The sequence below is a fragment of the Palaemon carinicauda genome, chromosome 1, assembly GCF_036898095.1.
Source record: "Palaemon carinicauda isolate YSFRI2023 chromosome 1, ASM3689809v2, whole genome shotgun sequence".
NCBI classification, from domain to species: Eukaryota; Metazoa; Arthropoda; class Malacostraca; order Decapoda; family Palaemonidae; genus Palaemon; species Palaemon carinicauda.
Genome location: NC_090725.1, coordinates 277,433,789 through 277,454,265, shown reverse-complemented (window position 1 = coordinate 277,454,265; position 20,477 = coordinate 277,433,789). Strand labels below are relative to the sequence as shown.

The 20,477-nt window shown below is 44.0% G+C and overlaps 2 protein-coding genes across 5 annotated transcripts in view; one reads left to right on the top strand and one right to left on the bottom strand.

The window, feature by feature from the left end:
- The window catches only part of LOC137656840 (E3 ubiquitin-protein ligase rnf168-like), a 128,701-nt gene extending 110,032 nt beyond the window's left edge, over positions 1-18,669 (bottom strand). For 2 of the 4 annotated variants that reach the window (XM_068391177.1, XM_068391195.1), the window contains exon 1: positions 18,416-18,669. In XM_068391177.1, coding sequence (XP_068247278.1) covers positions 18,416-18,597 — 182 coding nt within the window. In that variant the 5' untranslated portion in view covers positions 18,598-18,669. The remainder of the gene's footprint in view (positions 1-18,415) is intronic. The other 2 variants (XM_068391186.1, XM_068391205.1) reach the window with 1 other exon arrangement.
- Positions 18,670-20,148: 1,479 nt separating this feature from the next.
- The window catches only part of LOC137644838 (dynein regulatory complex subunit 2), a 15,282-nt gene continuing 14,953 nt past the window's right edge, over positions 20,149-20,477 (top strand). The window contains exon 1 of the mRNA XM_068377729.1: positions 20,149-20,267. The gene's annotated coding sequence lies outside the window, so the exon portion shown is untranslated. The remainder of the gene's footprint in view (positions 20,268-20,477) is intronic.

Here is a 20,477-nt window from a genome sequence, read left to right as displayed (position 1 = left end):
TGCTGCATCTCTCTCAACATAGAAAGATTTGGGTCTACCAGCGAAACAGGTGACAACACAGCAATGTCAGGCTCGTTCTCTACATCGCTCAAAGACCACCTAGAGCGTCCAGAGGGCGAGAGCCAATCAGACGGAGGCAGAGGAGCATGAACCGATGGCATGCCTGGTTCAGCCAACTGTTCAACAACAGGACGATTCTTAACAGGATCTAACGTCCTAGCAGGACGCTTGGCAGGCGAACTCTCTTCTGTGGAAGAAAAGCGTTCTGGGCTACTCCAATGGCTACAGCTTAGACCTTGAGACGTCCTGGAAGGACGCTGGTTGCCATTATCAAACTTCCTTTTAAGAGGTCTGGATGCTTGACGCCAGCCTCTTTTAGGAACGTTGTCATCCGAGGATGAATAAAACACCTAAACCTCACCTTTCCTATGATGAGGGCGAACGTCCTGGGAAACGTCAACAGGAACGTTGAGGGGACGTCTGCTCGGGAGCTAAAGCCTCTCGTTTCCTTTCATCTTTCGACATTCCTTCTCCCAGGGGTTGGGGAGCTTGGAAGAGGTCTAGGACTAGGAGAACGACAAGCCCGAGCAGGTGCACCCTCCACAGCGCTAACAACCCTCACACTGCACTTCTTGCACTTTCACTTTTAAGCTGCTTAACGTCGGACATTAATTGCGTCCTATCAGCAGCGATAAACTCAACCTTCACGCCCAACGCCTGAATACCCAACATCATGTCTTTAAGTGAAGGCTCATCAGCGGTACTCGTAGCGGGATTAGGAACTACCACTACAGGGGAAGGAATAGGCTCAGTGACATGTGAAAAGGAAAAATCTCTAGACGAGAGAGAAGAACTACATCTTAACCTATCTATTTCTAACCTTCGCGAATAGCGATCGAATTCAAGCCACTCACGATCAGATAACAGAAGGCATTCGTCACATCTATCATCAAGCTCGCAAACCTTACCTCTACATTTAACACAGAGTGAATGAGGATCAATGGAGGCCTTTGGCAACAGGGTCTTACACCCATTCACACACACTCTAAACGTAACAGGGGGGGGTGGCCATGGAAAATTGCTAGAGAGATCAAAACAAGCAAGGGTCAAAATATCAATATCCAAAAATAAATCAAGAGTATCCAATAGAAAAACCAATCAAGCGAAAGTCAAAAACCAAGTTATTGTACTTCACCAAAGTCATATCTGTACAGAAAAGAATGAGTATAAAGCAATAATAGTAAATGACTAAGCCTTGAAGGGAGAGAGAGGAGACGTCCACTCTCTACCAGCCAAAAGTAAAAAGTGACGTGGTTCATTGAACCGTAAGTAGATATAGATGGCTGGGTAGCCCACAACCACCCCTTACCTCCTCATTATTAGTGGTTAAGTAGGGTTGCCACCTCGCACTTTAAATCTAATGGCTGCCTTCCAGCTCCACCGAAAGTAATACCCAATATAAATAGCAAAAGGTTTGTTTATTATGGGAACAAAGCCAAGTAAGGAAAAATAAAATATTTTAAAAACAATAACATTACAATAAATATTTTATATATAAGCTACAAATACTTTAACAAAACAAGAGGAAGAGAAATAAGTTAGAATAGTGTGCTCGAGTATACTCTCAAGGAAGAAAACTCTATCCCAAGACAGTGGAAGGCCATGGTACAGAGGCTATGGCACTACCCAAGACTAAAGAACAATGGTTTCATTTTGGAGTGTCCTCCTAGAAGAACTGCTTACCATGGCTAAAGAGCCCCTTCTACTCTTACCAAGAAGAAAGTGGCCACTGAACAATTACAGTGCAGTAGTTAATCTTGAGAGAAGAATTTTTTGGTAATATCAGTGTCTTCAGGTGTATGAGGAAAGAGGAGAATATGTAAAGAATAGGCTAGACTAATCGGTGTATGTGTAGGCATAGGAAAAATGAACCGTAGCCAGAGAGAAGGATCCAATGTAGTACTGTCTGGTCAGTCAAAGGACCCCATAACTCTATGTATTTAGAAGAGGTACCATGTTTCCATTGGAGCACAGAGCTGAGTGGGTGGAGCCACTGTGCATTTAGGTGAAAATTGTCAGTGCATAATGGGGAAGAGTTAAGTAGGCTGGAAATAAATATATGAATGTAATAAGAGCTAGTGTTCATGACACTGGGAAGATCAACAAAGAATTTTTAAAAACTTCCTACTTATAATAGTTTTTTTTTCTCTCTATAGGTATGCATATGCAGAAATAACATACTGAAATTTGTTTTGTTTTGACGTGTTTCACTTAAGAAAAAAATAAAATTAAACAAGATGTGGATGGGAGACTACATTAACAAAATTCAACTATACTGGGTATGCAGTTAATTCAGTTGAATATTGGTAGACTCCCACCTACCTCTGTTGTACTGTAATTAATATCTTTCACGGGTAAAACATGTAAAAACCAAACACTTCTCAATCCATTATCCTGTATAGGGAAAAATATAATCAAATTACAGTAAATATGTTATTTTCCTTAGTAAAATAAATTTTTGAATATACTTACCCGATGATCATATAGCTGCAACTCTGTTGCTCGACAGAAAAAACCTACGGGCGGAATACGCCAGCGATCGCTATACAGGTGGGGGTGTACATCAACAGCGCCATCTGTCAAAGGTACTCAAGTACTCGATGTCAACAAAGAACCAATTTTCTCCTCTGTCCACTGGGTCTCTATTGGGGAGGAAGGGTGGGTCCTTCAATTTATGATCATCGGGTAAGTATATTCAAAAATTTATTTTACTAAGGAAAATAACATTTTTCAATATTAAACTTACCCGATGATCATATAGCTGATTCACACCCAGGGGGGTGGGTAGAGACCAGCATTACATGTTGACATTATTATGAGCTAAGTATTCCGTATTTCATTTTAGCAGTTATTCAAAATAACAAGCATAAAATAAATAAGTACCTGGTAAGGAAGACGACTTGAATAATTACTCTGCCTTTTTAAGTACGTCTTCCTTACTGAGCCTCGCGATCCTCATAGGATGCTGAGCGACTCCTAGGAGCTGAAGTATGAAGGGTTGCAACCCATACTAAAGGTCCTCATCAAAACCTCTAATCTAGGCGCTTCTCAAGAAATGATTTTGACCACCCGCCAAATCAAGTAGGATGCGAAAGGCTTCTTAGCCTTCCGGACAACCCAAAAATATTTCAAGAGAAGATTAAAAAGGTTCTGGAATTAGGGAATTGTAGTGGTGGAGCCCCCACCACTACTGCACTCGTTGCTACGAATGGTCCCAGAGTGTAGCAGTTCTCGTAAAGAGACTGGACATTCTTAAGATAAAAGACGCGAACACTGATTTGCTTTTCCAATAGGTTGCGTCGAATATACTTTGCAGAGATCTATTTTGTTCAAAGGCCACGGAAGTTGTGACAGCTCTAACTTCGTGTGTCCTTACCTTCAGCCAAGCTTGGTCTTCCTCATTCAGAAGGGAATGAGCTTCTCGTATTAACAGTCTGATAAAATAGGATAAAGAATTCTCTGACATAGGCAAAGATGGATTCTTAACTGAACACCATAAAGCTTCAGACGGGCCTCGTAAAGGTTTTTAAAATAGAACTTAAGAGCTCTTACAGGACATAATACTCTTTCTAGTTCATTTCCAACCATACGATAATTTTGGAATATCGAACGATATTGGTCAAGGCCGAGAAGGCAGCTCGTTTTTGGCTAGAAAACCAAGTTGTAGAACATGTAGCCGTTTCGGATGAGAATCCGATGTTCCTGCTGAAGGCATGAATCTCACTGACTCTTTTAGCTGTGGTTAAGCATATCAGGAAAAGAGTCTTAAAGGTGAGATCTTTCAGGGAGGCTGATTGAAGTGGTTCGAACCTGTCTGACATAAGGAATCTTAGAACCACGTCTAAATTCCAACCAGGTGTAACCAAACCACGATCCTTCGTGGTCTCAAAAGACTTAAGGAAGTCCTGTAGATCTTTATTGTTGGAAAGATCTAAGCCTCTGTGATGGAAGACTGATGCCAACATGCTTCTGTAACCCTTGATAGTGGGAGCTGAAAGAGATCGTTCTTTCCTCAGATATAAGAGGAAGTCAGCTATTTGAGTTACAGAGGTACTGGTCGAGGATACGGATACTGACTTGCACCAGTTTCGGAAGATTTCCCACTTCGATTGGTAGACTCTAAGGGTGGATGTTCTCCTTGCTCTAGCAATCGCTCTGGTTGCCTCCTTCGAAAAATCTCTAGTTCTCGAGAGTCTTTCGATATTCTGAAGGCAGTCAGACGAAGAGCGTGGAGGCCTTGGAGTACCTTCTTTACGCGTGGCAGACGTAGCAGGTCCACCCTTAGGGGAAGTGTTCTGGGAACGTCTACTAGCCATCGAAGTACCTCGGTGAGTTATTCTCTCGCGGGCCAGAGGGAAGCAACTAGCGTCAACTTTGTCCCTTCGTGAGAGGCGAACTTCTGCAGTACCTTGTTGACAATCTAGAACGGAGGGAATGCATATAGATCTAGATGTGACCAATCTAGTAGAAAGGCATCTATATGAACTACTGCTGGGTCCGGGATAGGTGAGCAAAGTATTGGGAGCCTCTAGGTCATCGAGGTTGCGAAGAGATCTATGGTTGGCTGGCCCCAGGTGGCCCAAAGTCTCTTGCATACATCCTTGTGGAGGGTCCAATATGTTGGAATTATTTGTCCCTTCCTACTGAGACAATCTGCTATGACATTCAAGTTGCCTTGGATGAACCTCGTTACTAGTGAAAAGTCTAGACCTGTTGAACAGGAGAGGAGGTCTCTTGCGAACTCGTACCATGTCAGAGAGTAGGTCCCTCCTTGCTTGGAGATGTACGTCAAAGCAGGGTGTTGACCGTGTTCACCTCCACCACTTTGCCTTGAAGGAGAGACCTGAAGCTTTTCCAGGTCAGACGTACTGCCAGAAGCTTCTTGCAGTTGAAATGCATTGTCCTTTGACTCGAGTTCCATAATCCCGAGCATTCCCTACCGCCTAATGTCGCACCCCAGCCTACGTCCGATGCGTCCGAGAAGAGAACGTGGTTGGGAGTCTGAACAGTCAGGGGAAGACCCTTTCAAAGGTTGATAAAGTCCTTTCACCAAGTCAGACCAGACTTTATCTTTCCGGAAACCGGGATCGAGACCGCTTCTAGCGTCTAGTCCTTTTACAGTGAAAAGCTAGATGATACAGAAGAGGACGGAGGTGTAGTCTTCCAAGTGACACAAATTGAACCACGGATGACAGTGTCCTAACCAGACTCATCCACAGCCTGACAGGGCAGTGTTCCTTCTTCAGCATCTTCTGGATGGATAGCAGGGCTGGGGGTTGATCGTCTTGTTCAGCAATGTCCTCATCAGAGGGTTCCTCATCCGAAACTGATGAGGAAACGGCAACGGAGTGGGCAACGTCTGACTCGCTGAATCCGGTCGCACTGGTGGATGCGTGACGGAGCCGGACACAAGATCATGGTACTGCTGCACAGTCTGTGAACTGTCAACCATGGGGACGCGAGGAAGTACAGCGTCAACCCGAAACTGTGTAGACTGTCTGGGTTGTGCATTCAACCCCCTACAGGGTTGCTGAGGTTGCCGCACTGCGTCACAACAAGTCATCTCTGCTGGTTGTTGAACGTCTTCCTAGTGACACACTGAACGTCCACAACCACCTCCGAGAGTCGCTTAACGTCAACGTGCGACTGGCAACCCACACTGGGTCGCACCGGTGGAGGAACCATCTCAACTGGCGGACGTGAGTAGGATACCTCAGCGTCAACAGGGCGTACAACCAACCGGTAGGAAGGTTGTTGGCTAGAAGGTTCTTCTCCGTAAAAAATCCTCTAACAAGGACACAAGCTTGGACTGCATGTCTTGCAACAAAGCCCATTAGGGTCTATGGGAGCAGGTGTGGCAACAGACGGGGTTAGCGACTGAAGCGGAACCATTTACCATCCCTGGAAGCCTTGTTATGCTTTAATTAAAGTCCATAGGAGGTTAAGCAGCTTAAGGCTCCTCTCCAAATGACAGAGTCCTCAAAGGAATATCAGAAGGAGGGAGAACAGCACTTTCTCATCTACAGGAACCATGTCCGAGAAAAGCTAGGTTATCTCAGTGAGGGTCTCACTGGTGCAAAAGCAGCAGACCAGAAGGCAACGTTATGTAATTGCTTGACAGTCTGTGAACTGTCAAAAACTGAACTGTCAACCACAACAGGTGCGTGAGGACATACAGCACTGGTGCATTAGTAGCAGACCAGAAGGCAACGTCATGTAACTGCTTGACATTCTGTGAGCTGGCAACAACCAAAGCTGTGTGGGGAAGCCTCAACTCCTGACTGACTAGTCTGCTGCGGGTGAGTGGCGGTAACCACAGTGGGTTGCGGAGGCTGACACACCGTGTCAAAACACGGCAGCTTGTGGTAGCTCACGCACGGCAACGGAGTGCTCCGTATGTCTGTGGGAGTCAGCATGCGTCTGGCAGGGTCGACTGCGCATGGGTGGAGGAGCTCTCACAACAAGAGTGTGGGAGCAGGCAGCCATGCTGGGCGCACAACCGTGGCAGGTTGTAGGCAAACGGGTGCATCGTCAACCTTCTCCGCAGTCGGAGTGTGGGAGCAGACAACAACCAAAGCGGAGTGGTGGTGCGTGGTGGGGACTGCCGTGGGTTGCGGAAACTAACGCATCGCGTCAAAACACGGCAGCTTGACTCCACCTTCCCACTGCTGATGCGGTAGCTCACGCATGTTAACGGAGGGAGCCGCACGTCGGCTAACGTTAACATGCGTCTGGCAGGGTCGATTGCGCATCGGAGGTGGAGCTCTCCGCAGCCGGAGTGTGGGAGCAGGCAGCCTCAGCGTGAGCTGGGTGCACAACAGTGGCAGGTTGTAGGCTAACGAGAGCAGTGTCAACCTTCTCCGCACGAACTCCTGCATAACCGCAGCTAACTGAGTCTGCATAGACTGCAGTAAAGACCACTTAGGGTCTACAAAAAACGGCAACAGACGGAGCTACTGTCCGTCGTGACTGAGGGTCTAAAACAGCTGGTGCGGCAACAGACGGAGTTACTGCCTGTTGCGGTACTACCTTGCCTCTCTTGGGAGGTGTGCAGTCGTCGGATGACTGCAGCGAGTCCGAACTGACCCAGTGGCTACACCTAGGCCGTTGGACTTGCGCGGAAGGGACCGACTTGCACTTAAAAGCTGCAAGATTTGGTCCATGGTTTCTTACGAGAAACCTCTTCCGCAGACGAGGAATAAATGGGCTCTCTCGTCTTTGTGTGGGTGGGGCGATCTCACGTCGGCAAACGTGTGTAGATACGCCCGAAACCACGGAGGGAAAAACGTCTGTTCGTCGATCAAGGCCTGTGGAACCCATAAGTCGTTCGACATTACTTCTCCCCTGGGCTTGGGAGCTTGTAAGAGGTCCCGGACTAGGTGAACAACTGGCACGAACAGACGAACCCTCGGACGCAACACTGTAACACTTTGCGCATATCACTTTATCACTTTTGATTTTCTGTTTGCACTTATTTCACTGAAATCGAAACTTTAACTGATTTCTACCTGAAACACGCAATCCTATCCTTCATTAAAAGGTAGTCATTGCGAAAACAGTTTTACAATGCAACAGAAATACATAAATAAAGATAAAGAATTCAGTGGCTGGAAAAGAGACTAAACACTAGATTAAATAAACTACGTTTACAATCTCTCACCGCATAAAGCCTGGGAACAAGAATAAAACCCTAGAAACGTTTTACCTTCTTCCCCTACAGCGACTAGGGAGAAGAGTAAAAAAAAAACGAGAACAACGTTACCCGCTTGAACGAAACGTTTATTCTCCTCTCTCTCCCTCCGTCTCTATCTCTCTCTCTCTTCTCTCTTGAATTAGCACCTGAGAGAAGAGCCCAATTATATATCGTTAAAACATGTTATTTGCTAAAGGAAAAAACTGAAAGGTTTCCCAAATAAAAAGTTCCTTTATTTAGAATTTAAACTCTTTAAGCTAAGAAAGAATGAACGAAACGCTAGAATCGGTTTACTCTTACTGCAAAGTGAAACCGTGATACACTCTCTCTCTATCGTAACGATAGAGCGCAAGTTGAACGTTCTGAACGTCAACAACTGCGGAGACTAAAAAATGTTATTTTTATTAGTAAAATAAATTTTTGAATATACTTACCCGATAATCATGTAGCTGTCAACTCCGTTGCCCGACAGAATTCTACGGGAGGGATACGCCAGCTATCACTATACTAGAAGGGGGTGTACTCACCAGCGCCACCTGTGGCCAGGTACTACAGTACTTCTTGTTGACACCTCCTCAATTTTTCCTCGGTCCACTGGTTCTCTATGGGGAGGAAGGGAGGGTCAATTAAATCATGATTATCGGGTAAGTATATTCAAAAATTTATTTTACTAATAAAAATAACATTTTTCAATATTAAACTTACCCGATAATCATGTAGCTGATTCACACCCAGGGGGGTGGGTGAAAACCAGTGTACATGACTAAAGGATAGCTAAGTTTCCCGTATTTCATATAATCAGTTATCTCAAAATAACAATGAAATAATAAGTACCTGGTAAGGAAGTCGACTTGAACCGTTACTCTGCCTTTATTAAGTTCGTCTTCCTTACTGAGCGCAGCGTTCCTCTTAGGAGGCTGAATCAACTCTAAGGTGCTAAAGTATATAGGGCTGCAACCCCTACTAAAGGACCTCTACACAACCTCTAACCCAGGTGCTTCTCAAGAATGAATTGACCACCCGCCAAATCAAAAGGATGCGGAAGGCTTCTTAGCCTACCGTAACAACCATAAAAACAACAATAAAAGCATTCAAGAGAAAGGTTAAAAAAGGTTATGGGATTAAGGGAATGTAGTGGCTGAGCCCTCACCTACTACTGCACTCGCTGCTACGAATGGTCCCAGGGTGTAGCAGTTCTCGTAAAGAGACTGGACATCTTTAAGATAAAATGATGCAAACACTGACTTGCTCCTCCAATAAGTTGCATCCATTATGCTCTGCAGAGAACGGTTTTTATTAAAGGCCATCGAAGTGGCTACGGCTCTCACTTCGTGGGTCCTTACCTTCAGCAAAGCAAGGTCTTCCTCCTTCAAGTGAGAATGTGCTTCTCTAATCAGAAGCCTTATATAATACGAAACCCCGTTTTTGGACATGGGCATCGAAGGTTTCTTGATTGCACACCATAAGGCTTCTGACTGTCCTCGAATAGGTTTTGACCTATCAAGATAATATTTCAGAGCTCTGACAGGGCAAAGAACTCTTTCTAGCTCGTTACCTACCATGTTGGAAAGGCTAGGAATTTCAAACGATCTAGGCCAAGGACGTGAAGGAAGTTCATTCTTAGCTAAGAATCCGAGCTGTAAAGAACATGTCGCAGATTCGGATGTGAACCCAATGTTCTTGCTGAAGGCATGAACCTCACTGACTCTTTTAGCTGTTGCAAGGCAGACGAGAAAAAGAGTCTTGAGGGTAAGGTCCTTGAAGGAAGCTGACTGGAGAGGTTCGAACCTAGGCGACATAAGGAACCTTAAGACTACGTCTAGATTCCAGCCTGGAGTGGGTAAACGACGTTCTTTAGAAGTCTCAAAAGACTTAAGGATGTCTTGAAGGTCCTTGTTGGAAGAAAGGTCCAAACCTCTGTGGCGGAGAACTGAAGCCAACATACTCCTGTACCCTTTAATCGTAGGAGCTGAAAGGGATCTCTCATTCCTTAGATGTAATAGGAAGTCAGCTATTTGGGTTACAGAGGTATTGGTAGAGGAAACTGCGTTGGCTCTACACCAGCTCCGGAAGACTTCCCACTTGGATTGGTAGACTCTACGAGTGGATACCCTCCTTGCTCTGGCAATCGCACTGGCTGCCTCCTTCGAAAAGCCTCTAGCTCTAGCGAATCTTTCGACAGTCTGAAGGCAGTCAGCCGAAGAGCGTGGAGGTTTGGGTGCAACTTGTCTACGTGAGGTTGACGCAGAAGGTCCACTCTTAGAGGGAGAGTCCTGGGGACGTCTACCAGCCATTGTAGTACCTCTGTGAACCATTCTCTTGCAGGCCAAAGGGGAGCAACCAGCGTCAGCCGTGTCCCTTCGTGCGAGATGAACTTCTGAAGGACTTTGTTTATGATCTTGAACGGTGGGAATGCGTAAAGGTCGAGATGGGACCAATTCAGCAGAAAAGCATCCACATGAACTGCTGCTGGGTCTGGAACTGGGGAACAGTACAAAGGAAGCCTCTTGGTCATGGAGGTGGCAAAAAGATCTATTGTCGGCTGACCCCACAAGGTCCAAAGTCTGTTGCACACGCTCTTGTGAAGGGTCCATTCTGTGGGGATGACCTGATCTTTTCTGCTTAGGCGATCTGCTGAGACGTTCATGTTGCCCTGAATGAACCTCGTAACTAGGGTGAGGTTTAGACTTCTTGACCAAATGAGGAGGTCCCTTGCTATCTCGTACAGGCTCCTCGAATGGGTCCCTCCCTGCTTGGAGATGTAAGCCAAGGCTGTGGTGTTGTCGGAGTTCACCTCCACCACCTTGCCTAGCAGGAGGGACTTGAAGTTCAATAGGGCCAAATGAACTGCCAGTAGCTCCTTGCAGTTGATGTGGAGCGTTTCCTGTTCCTTGTTCCACGTTCCCGAGCACTCCTGTCCGTTCAAGGTCGCGCCCCAGCCCGAGTCTGATGCATCCGAGAAGAGATGAAGATTGGGGGTCTGAATTGCTAACGATAGGCCCTCCCTGAGAAGGAGATTGGTCTTCCACCACAAGAGAGTGGTCTTCATCTCTTTGGTGACCGGGATAGAGACTGCTTCGAGCGTCAAATCCTTGTCCCAATGAGCTGCTAGATGGAATTGGAGAGGGCGGAGGTGGAGTCTCCCTAGCTCGACGAACAGGGCTAACGATGAAAGGGTCCCTGTGAGACTCATCCACTGTCTCACCGAGCAACTGCTCCTCTTCAGCATGCTCAGGATGCAATCTAGGGCTTGGCTTATCCTTGGGGCCGATGGAAAAGCCCGAAAATCCTGACTCCGAATCTCCATTCCCAGGTAAACAATGGATTGGGAGGGAACGAGCTGGGACTTTTCTAAGTTGACTAACAGACCCAGTTCCTTGATCAAGTCCAAAGTCCAGTTGAGACTCTCCAGACAGCGACGACTCGTGGAGGCTCTCAACAGCCAGTCGTCTAAATAAAGGGAGGCTCTGATGTCCGATAAGTGGAGGAATTTTGCAATATTCCTCATCAGATGCGTAAACACCATAGGAGCTGTGCTTAGGCCAAAACACAGGGCTTGGAATTGGTACACAACCTTTCCAAAAACGAATCTCAGGAAAGGTTGGGAGTCTGGATGAATAGGAACGTGAAAGAAAGCATCTTTCAGATCCAACGAGACCATCCAGTCCTCCTGCCTGACCGCTGCTAGGACCGACTTCGTCGTCTCCATAGTGAACGTCTGCTTGGTGACATAAGCATTGAGCGCGCTGACGTCCAGCACCGGTCTCCAACCTCCTGTCTTCTTGGCCACCAGAAAGAGACGGTTGTAGAAGCCCGGGGATTGATGGTCCCGGACTATAACCACTGCCTTCTTCTGTAACAGGAGCGACACCTCCTGGTGCAACGCTAGCCTCTTGTCCTTTTCCTTGTAGTTGGGAGAGAGGTTGATGGGAGAAGTGGTCAGAGGGGGTTTGCGGCAGAATGGAATCCTGTAACCCTCCCTCAGCCACCTGACAGACTGGGTGTCTGCACCTCTCTTTTCCCAGGCTTGCCAAAAGATCTTGAGTCTGGCTCCTACTGCTGTCTGGAGAGGAGGAGAGTCAGTGTTTGCCTTTTGAAGTCTTGGAACCTTTCCTAGACTTGCTCCTGGAAGAGTCTGGACGGGAGCTTCCTCGGCTGGGGGCTCTACCACGAAAGGGCGGAATAAACCTCGTAGCAGGAGTATCAGCCACAGGGGTGCGATAAGTCCTGGGGACTGAGGGAGCAACCTTAGTCTTACGAGCTGAAGAGGCCACAAGATCATGAGTGTCCTTTTGAATCAGGGCCGCAGACAAGTCCTTGACGAGCTCTTCGGGAAACAAGAACTTAGAGAGCGGAGCGAAAAGGAGTTGAGACCTTTGACAAGGTGTGATGCTGGAAGAAAGGAAGGTACAAAGTTGCTCCCTTTTCTTAAGAACTCCTGACACAAACATTGAAGCAAGCTCGCCAGATCCATCCCTAATAGCTTTATCCATGCAGGACATTAAAAGCATGGCCGAGTCCTTGTCCGCAGGGGAGGTCTTTTTGCTAAGGGCCCCCAGGCACCAGTCTAGAAAATTGAACATCTCAAAGGCACGAAATACACCCTTTAGGAAGTGGTCTAGATCGGAGAAGGTCCAGCAAACCTTAGAGCGCCTCATTGCTGTTCTACGAGGAGAGTCGACCAAACTTGAGAAGTCAGCCTGGGCAGAGGCAGGTACTCCCAAGCCTGGTTCCTCTCCTGTGGCATACCATACGCCCGCTTTAGAAGTGAGCTTAGTCGGTGGGAACATAAAGGAAGTCTTCCCTAGTTGCTGCTTAGACTGCAACCACTCCCCTAAAATTCTTAAAGCTCTCTTAGAGGACCTGCAAAGACGAGCTTAGTATATGTTGACTTGACAGGCTGCATGCCCAGCGAAAACTCAGATGGCGGAGAGCGGGGGGTAGCAGAGACAAAATGGTCCGGGTATACCTCTCTGAAAAGAGCCAGGACCTTACGAAAGTCAATAGGTGGAGGAGAAGACTTGGATTCTTCCACGTCTGATGAAGGATCCAGGTGCGCAGCTTCCTCATCAGAAACCTCATCACCAGAGTGTAGCGAAGTGAGAGGTAATGGAACAGTGGTATGCTGAACAGCAGAATCTGAGCAAGCGGGTGCAAAAACGCTTGTGGTTTCATCCTCAAGTCTCTGTTGATGAGTTAAAACCTGAGGTTCAGGCTGCAAAGGCTGGTCAAAAAGTGTAGCGGAAGGTAGGCGCATGGGTTGAGGAGGCTGACTCCTGGCATGAGTGTCTTGACTCAAGAGTTGCACTTGCTGTAAGGGTTGCGGATGCGCAGTAGCAGGTTCCTGAGGAACGAGTTGAGGTTCCTGAGGTGTGAGCTGCGAGAGTTGAGGTAGCGGCTGCGCAGAACGCAGTTCTTGTCTCGCGAGTTGAGGTTCCTGAGGCGCAAGGCTAAGGTGTTGAGGCTCTCGCCTTGAGGAGGGTTGAGGTCGCTGCAGCGAGAGCTGAGGTGTCTGCCTCATGGATGGAAGAGGTTGTCGTACCTCAAGAGAGTGTTGCCTCACTGGTGGAACCGCAAGCGGAAGCGGAGGAAGTAAGGCATAAGCTTCCTGTTCCCATTGCTGAGGTTGCCTTAAGGAAGGCGGAGGTTGCTGCACACCGCTGGAAACTGGCAACTCAGTATGCGGTAAGGTATCCTGAGGAGCCTCAACTTCGTACGCCTGGCAGACAGTACTGCGGTTAGGCGGAGCGATCGCAGGCGGAGGTGTAACCTTCTCAGCCTGACACTCACGCATTAAGACCGCAAGCTGTGATTGCATGGACTGCAGTAAAGTCAACTTGGGGTCGACAGACACTAAGGTCTGCTGAGGCAAAGCCTTAACAGAAGGTGAGGTCTGTTGCGGCATTACCTTACTCCTTTTAGGAGGAGTGCAGTCACCTGATGATTGCGGAGAGTCAGAGCTAATCCAATGACTGCAACCAGGTAGAGCTCTTGAGGTCTGGACTTTGCGTTTGAGAGGTCTTGAGACCTGAGTCCAGCGTTTCCTCCCTGACATTTCTTCAGCAGACGAGTAAAAGACGGGCTCAATCGTCTGCGGGTGGGAGTGACGGTCTCTGTAAGACACGCCCGCAACCACCGAGGATACTTCTGTGCGCCGATCAAGGCCTGCCGAACCCTTTTGCCCTTCGACTTTGCTTCTCCCCTGGGCTTGGGAGCTTGCAAGAGGTCCCGGACTGGGAGGACGACTGGCACACACAGAAGTACCCTCACGCACCACACTGACACTGACACTAGCACTTGGCACCGCACTGACACTGGCACTTGTCACAGCACTGGCACTATCACCCCCCACTGCACTTTTGACCTTAAGTTCTGTGACTTCTGCCATAAGAGACTTATGATCACTAACCACCGATTCCACTTTGTCACCTAAAGCCTGAATGGCACGCAAAACAACAGACATATCAGGTTGAGTACAAATAGTAGGTTCGGGGGTAGCCACTACAGGGGGAGGAAAAGGTTGAGGATCATGTGGTGAGGAAAAAAGTGAAGAGCGAGAAGAACTCCTCCTAACTCTCTCTCTCTCTAACTTGGTTGAATATTTCAGGAATCGAACAAATTCAAGTTCCGAAAGACCGGCGCATTCCTCACATCGATCTTCTAACTGACAGGGTCTTTCCCTACAGTCAGAACAAGCGGTGTGAGGATCTACCGAGGCCTTCGGAATACGCCTATTACAAGACCTACATCGTCTATGGGGTGGGGCTTGTGAAATGTCAGACATCTTGAATCAAAGAGTTACCCAAGGGGGATTCCAAATCAAGCAAAAAGATCGTTAACCATTAATCAGAACTATATAAAAGCTATCTAAGCTAATAGAGAAGTTTCCAGTATAGCGACAGCCGAAATCTGAGAGAAATACTTCACCAAAAGCCGTGAACAATACTCCAAGATTATAAGCGTATCCCAGAACGTCTTGCCGGAAGCACGACAGAGGAAAAATTGAGGAGGTGTCAACAAGAAGTACTGTAGTACCTGGCCACAGGTGGCGCTGGTGAGTACACCCCCTTCTAGTATAGTGATAGCTGGCGTATCCCTCCCGTAGAATTCTGTCGGGCAACGGAGTTGACAGCTACATGATTATCGGGTAAGTTTAATATTGAAAACTAAACGTTAGTTCATCTTTGAAAACAGTACGAGACTATCAAAGAAATTCTTCCGTAAAACATTAAAATTAAAAAAGTATTAAATTCTTTAAAGGTTAAATACGATAAAACGGGCTCAATGTTAATTAACTTCGGTTCCAAGTTAGGACCGCCTACTATTAGGAAAGGTCGCATATAAACAAACATAAAAATTTATTTTTATAAGTTTATAATAATTGGAAAGTTAACCGAAGAGGCCTAAAAAGGCGGAGAGATATAAATAAATGGATCTATAACGTGTTAAGCAAAATTACCAAAAACCTAAACACACTTCCGTCTAAGGGAAGGGTCGGCCATTTAAAAGTGAAAGAGAGTCCATACTCTCTTCGTCACCATAATTAAATATATCGAAAACGAATTCAAGTTTTGAAATGAAGATAAAACCCCTGCATAGCGAAAGCTCAAAACTGGAATAGTGTACTTCACCAAATCGTTGTGAAAACAAATCCAGTGAGGGACGGCGTATTTAGTAGGTCCTGCCATTGGCACGACAGAGGAAAAATTGGTTCTTTGTTGACATCGAGTACTTGAGTACCTTTGACAGATGGCGCTGTTGATGTACACCCCCACCTGTATAGCGATCACTGGCGTATTCCGCCCGTAGGTTTTTTCTGTCGAGCAACAGAGTTGCAGCTATATGATCATCGGGTAAGTTTAATATTGAAAAAGGGAATTTTCATAAATTGTTTATCTTCACAGTGTAACAAAGAGTAGCTCTCGAACATTTAAATGTCGGTTCCCGGCAACAATTTTCACCTAATTGCCCAGTAGCTGGACCCACTGAGCTTAATGCTCCAATGGAAACGCGTTACCTTCTATAATTGCATTACTATTAGCTATTATTTTGGCAGGCTGTTTGGCTGATGATTAGTTTGTCCATGACGTGTTTATCTAAGTATGACAATTCAAAATGCTTTTCTCTCCTGTTTTCAAGATCTTTACTTTGAACTGGCCAATCAGAATCCAGATATATTCTAATCACTGGTTTTGAGAGGTTTTCCTTGAAATTAGTTTTAAGCAGCTGATTTACAAATAAAAAATCCTTAGTTCAGTCATGGCTAACAAAAAGGTCAGCTGTGAATATACTCAAGACGAAGCCATTAGAATATCTCTGACAAATAAAGAAGAAAGTTTGAAATTTATACATAATCATGTAGTGCTTCCTTAAGAAATAAAATGTCCTGTGTTTCAAGCTGTGCACTTTACATACAGACCAACATTATTGGCAGTATCACGGTAAAGTTAGAAAGACCAAACTAGAAGTGTGTCAAAAGCCTTTTTGTTGTAAGCAACTACAAGGCTACTTTCTGGATAAGTGCTACAGTATTTTGAACCTAAACAGTCGGCCCCTGTTTTTACACCTGATTCGAAATATTCCGACTCCAACTATTAAGGTAAGACATTAAACACTAAGTCTTAGCATAAGCTATAGATACAGCAATCTACGTGGGAGGTCACAGAGGGGGTAAAGCTTCCCACAGTAGGTAAGGATATGGCTTCTAGGTTAGGTTAGGTGGGGAAGTTTAGGTTAGCTGGTGTTCTTTAAAAATCAGACCATATTAAAGATCAAGAAGTCTATGTTTGAAAGAAAACAGAAGTCAGGAGAGAACAGTGCTTAAAAGAGAACAGTACTTGAGAGAGAACAGTGCTTAAAAGAGAACAGTGCTTAAAAGAGAACAGTCCTTAAGAGCGAACTGCAGCAGTTAATTCGTAGGTGTTGCTCCAACCTCTTAGTTTTGAATGAAAAAAATAATTTTTCTATTAGTTTTCTTGTTGTTTTGTTGCTTTCTGCTGTCATTACCTTCTGTAATTCATTACTTTTCACTTTATCCCTCCCAAAACCGTTTCCCACCTGGGGATCCCCATTACTGTTTGGGGTTATGTTGGGTGATGGTAATTATAATATGATACTATTGCGGAAGATAACATTAAAACACAATAAAACAAGAAAAAAAAACAGTTGGAAAGAATGTTTTTTCATGCAAAAATGGATGAGTTGGAGACTACAGAAATTTTACCGTTAATTCTTAGTGTTGCCTTTATCAAAAAGCTCAATACTACATAGCATTCTAGAAGCTGCGACCAGATTGTGTTATGATCTTCCTAATTAGACAGCTGAATATCTTTTATTGCATGTTGAACGGGCTGATATGTCTCTCTTCACAGTTTATATATATATGACAGATCAACATTAACGTTATTATTGATCTTAAGCTATTTCATATTCATTACTTTTCATATACTACAGTATATTTATTTCCTTTCCTTACTAGGCTGTTTTTCCTGGTTGGAGCCTTTAGGTTTACCACATCCTGCTTTTCCAACTAAGATTGTAGCTTAGCTAATAACAATAATAATAATAATAACTAAAAGGGGCACTCAGGCAGCAGACCTTTGCCGTGGCAGCTGTGTGGTTGTTGACTATGTTGACATGTGTGTTCCAAGTAGTTTAGTGAGGAAACTGAGCTTTTTTCTTTTATAACCCCTTCTCCTTCCTCAACATATCTTGCTAATTAGGTATTATTTTAGAAAGAGGACCCAGCTTAGCGACCTATAAATACTTCAGAAACCCATAAATCGCACTTTTCTGAATAGGAATATACCATTAGTTATGCCCGGAGAAGAACAGAACATAAGTAATCGATTTTTGTTACGTTAAAAAAAAATGAGGACTTTTTTTTATTAAGGCGAGTGGCTATTGAAGAGGGATGTTCACCCTTTGACTCCCGCCAAAAAATGACTTCATAGCTCCGCCCCCTCTTTTTGTTCCACTTTACACTTCGTTTGATTTCCCCACGTGATTTATTCACGCACCACATGATTTGATACTTTGAAATATTGGCTCATTTTAAACAAACGAAAGCCAATTATATTTAAATATTCCTATTACTGTCCCAGGATATTTCTTTTCATTCTTCTAATGTTACTAATCACTGTGGCCTTAAGGGGGGGGTCACACCTAGGCCTAGGTAGGGGCACAGGGCCCTAGGTTAGGTTAAGTTAGGTTTGTTATAGAGTAAAGTCTAAAACCGTTTATTCCCGAGGAAAATGAAGGTGATATTCGTGCAAAACACATCAAAATCACCTAGAAAGACATATTTTCATGTCATTTTGGGCTGGTTCCTCTTTCTAAAAATTTACCGCTAATTATTGCAGAGCCTCTGTATATCAGTGGCCAGTTCCTCACGGGTCGATTAAAAATGGACATCAACTAACCTAAACTTTACCCCCTAACCTAACCTAGAAGCCGTGTCTTTGCCTACTTATATTGGGGGCCCTGCGATCCCCCTTACACTGCCGTAGTCTAAGCTAGACATAATTACATACAGGTGGCCGCTATCATACATACACCCCACACCCCAAAATAAATGTTCTGTCTGTGTATCACAGGTCGCTACCAGGGAAATAGGATAGGACTGCAGTAAAACAAAATTTGTTTTTGGCTAGGATGGCTCACCTCATTCGACATACTGGGCACTGTAAGGATGTTTCAGCTACATGCTGTTTAAAACAAGGCATACACAACGAATGGGCACAAGGCATTGTCACAGGTTCTAATAAGATTGACAAACATATTGGACAAATAACGTCTTCCAGCGGTAATTGGGAATACAAACTAAGTTTCCTTTTGGATGACATTTTACACTACACAACACAAGGCGTTTACCGCCAAACCAACACATTTAATTCGGTGGTGTTTGTTATTGCAGAGTAACACTTCATTCTATTTCAAATTCTACAAGTCCTTTCATATTCATAAAACAGGAGTATGTATATACAATATAACTAAATATAAAATTATAAAGTTACTCAGTTTATAATATTATCATTTCATAGCACTTTGTAAATATTTATGAATTTTATTTTTATCTCGAACGTAAAGTCTTGTTGTCAGGGTACGATAATGATGCGGTTTCTAAACCTGAATAAACTTGAGACAGGACTTGCATAACTGTAGTGGCTTTTGGTACTTATATAGCTGTTTAAATCCCGCCTGTGTGATTTTCACTACATATTGTGTTTATGAATTGAATTGTCGAACTTATACGCTTGGATGCCTAACTAAAGGTTATTATTATTATTATTATTATTATTATTATTATTATTATTATTATTATTATTATTATTATTATTATTATTATTATTATTATTATTATTGGCTAAGCTTCAACCCTATTTGGAAACGTAGAATGCTACAAGCTCAAGGGCTCCAATAGGGAAAGTAGCTCAGTTTGTCCCAGTTAGAAAAGAAACTATCGAATAATTCACACATGAGATGTAATGAATACAAATATAGGACATTTAAAGATCAGTAATAACTGTCTTGTATGAACTATAATGAGTTATGTTCACCGGGTTGAACATAATAACATTTGCAGGAAGTTTGAACTGCTGAAGTTTCACCAAATCAACAGTGAAATTAGGAAGAGCATTCCACAATCTGGTCACGGCTGGAATGAAATTTCTAGAAGACTGTGTAGAATTAAGCCTTATGATGGACATGGCAGGATTGTTCAAATTAATTGCACACTTAGTTCTAAGCACAGGATGTATCAAATAGTCAGAATTATGAAAATCTTATGCAGCATACACAAATAACTAATTGATTGACGGTGCCAGAGATTGATATATAGATCAGGAATGATAAATGTTATAGATCGCAAGTTTTGTCAACAAATTATTATAAATCTGCAGCTGAAAACCAGACAGGAGAACAAAAAAAATTAAAAGGACATTCTCAATCAGCCAATTGTGCGTGCAATTGAAGAAGAAATAGGTCGAATGTCTTTCTCAAAAATAAATTTATAATTAAGAATGAAATCTAGAAAGTTAAATGAGTTGTATATAGTTGAAACTCTTTTATGATTATATGCTTTAAGTAGTCATAAATGAGATACTGTTGCTAAACGGCCCTGTATCATTCTGAAATAGAATTATCAAAATATTTATAAAACCACATTATTTCTGCGAGTATTATATCTAAGTTTTGAAATATAAACATAGATATTAAAGAAAGCATAATTTTTACTTAAAATAAGAAGTTAAAAGCAACCTGTTGTGAAAAAAAGGACATGTAAGTCGTACTTTTCGTTGCGTTGTAAAAATTTATTGAGCAGTTCATTAACGCCAAATACCAGGTTGAGAATTAAAAGAAGTTTCCACCTGTTCGTGACGTCATCAACTGGATGAATCAGGGGTAGCAATCTGTGACGTCATCCTTAGCAACGCAATGGTAACCAAGGACGCCATTCGAAACAGTCCAAACAATTTCACTTTCAAGAAAGCCAGAGTACACATTCTCGCGTTTAGTACGTAATTGTTTGACTCTTGTTTTTACAAACACTCTTCTCCCTAAGCCAACAAGGAGGTGTGTTCATTTTGATAAGAAATGTTAAAGTTAAAATTATAAATGCAATAATTATATAGGGGAAGTTTTGTTTAGAGCCTCGGATAAAATGCTGAAGATTTTTCTGAATAATAATTATTTACGATTTATGGTAAATGTATCTGTTAAAATG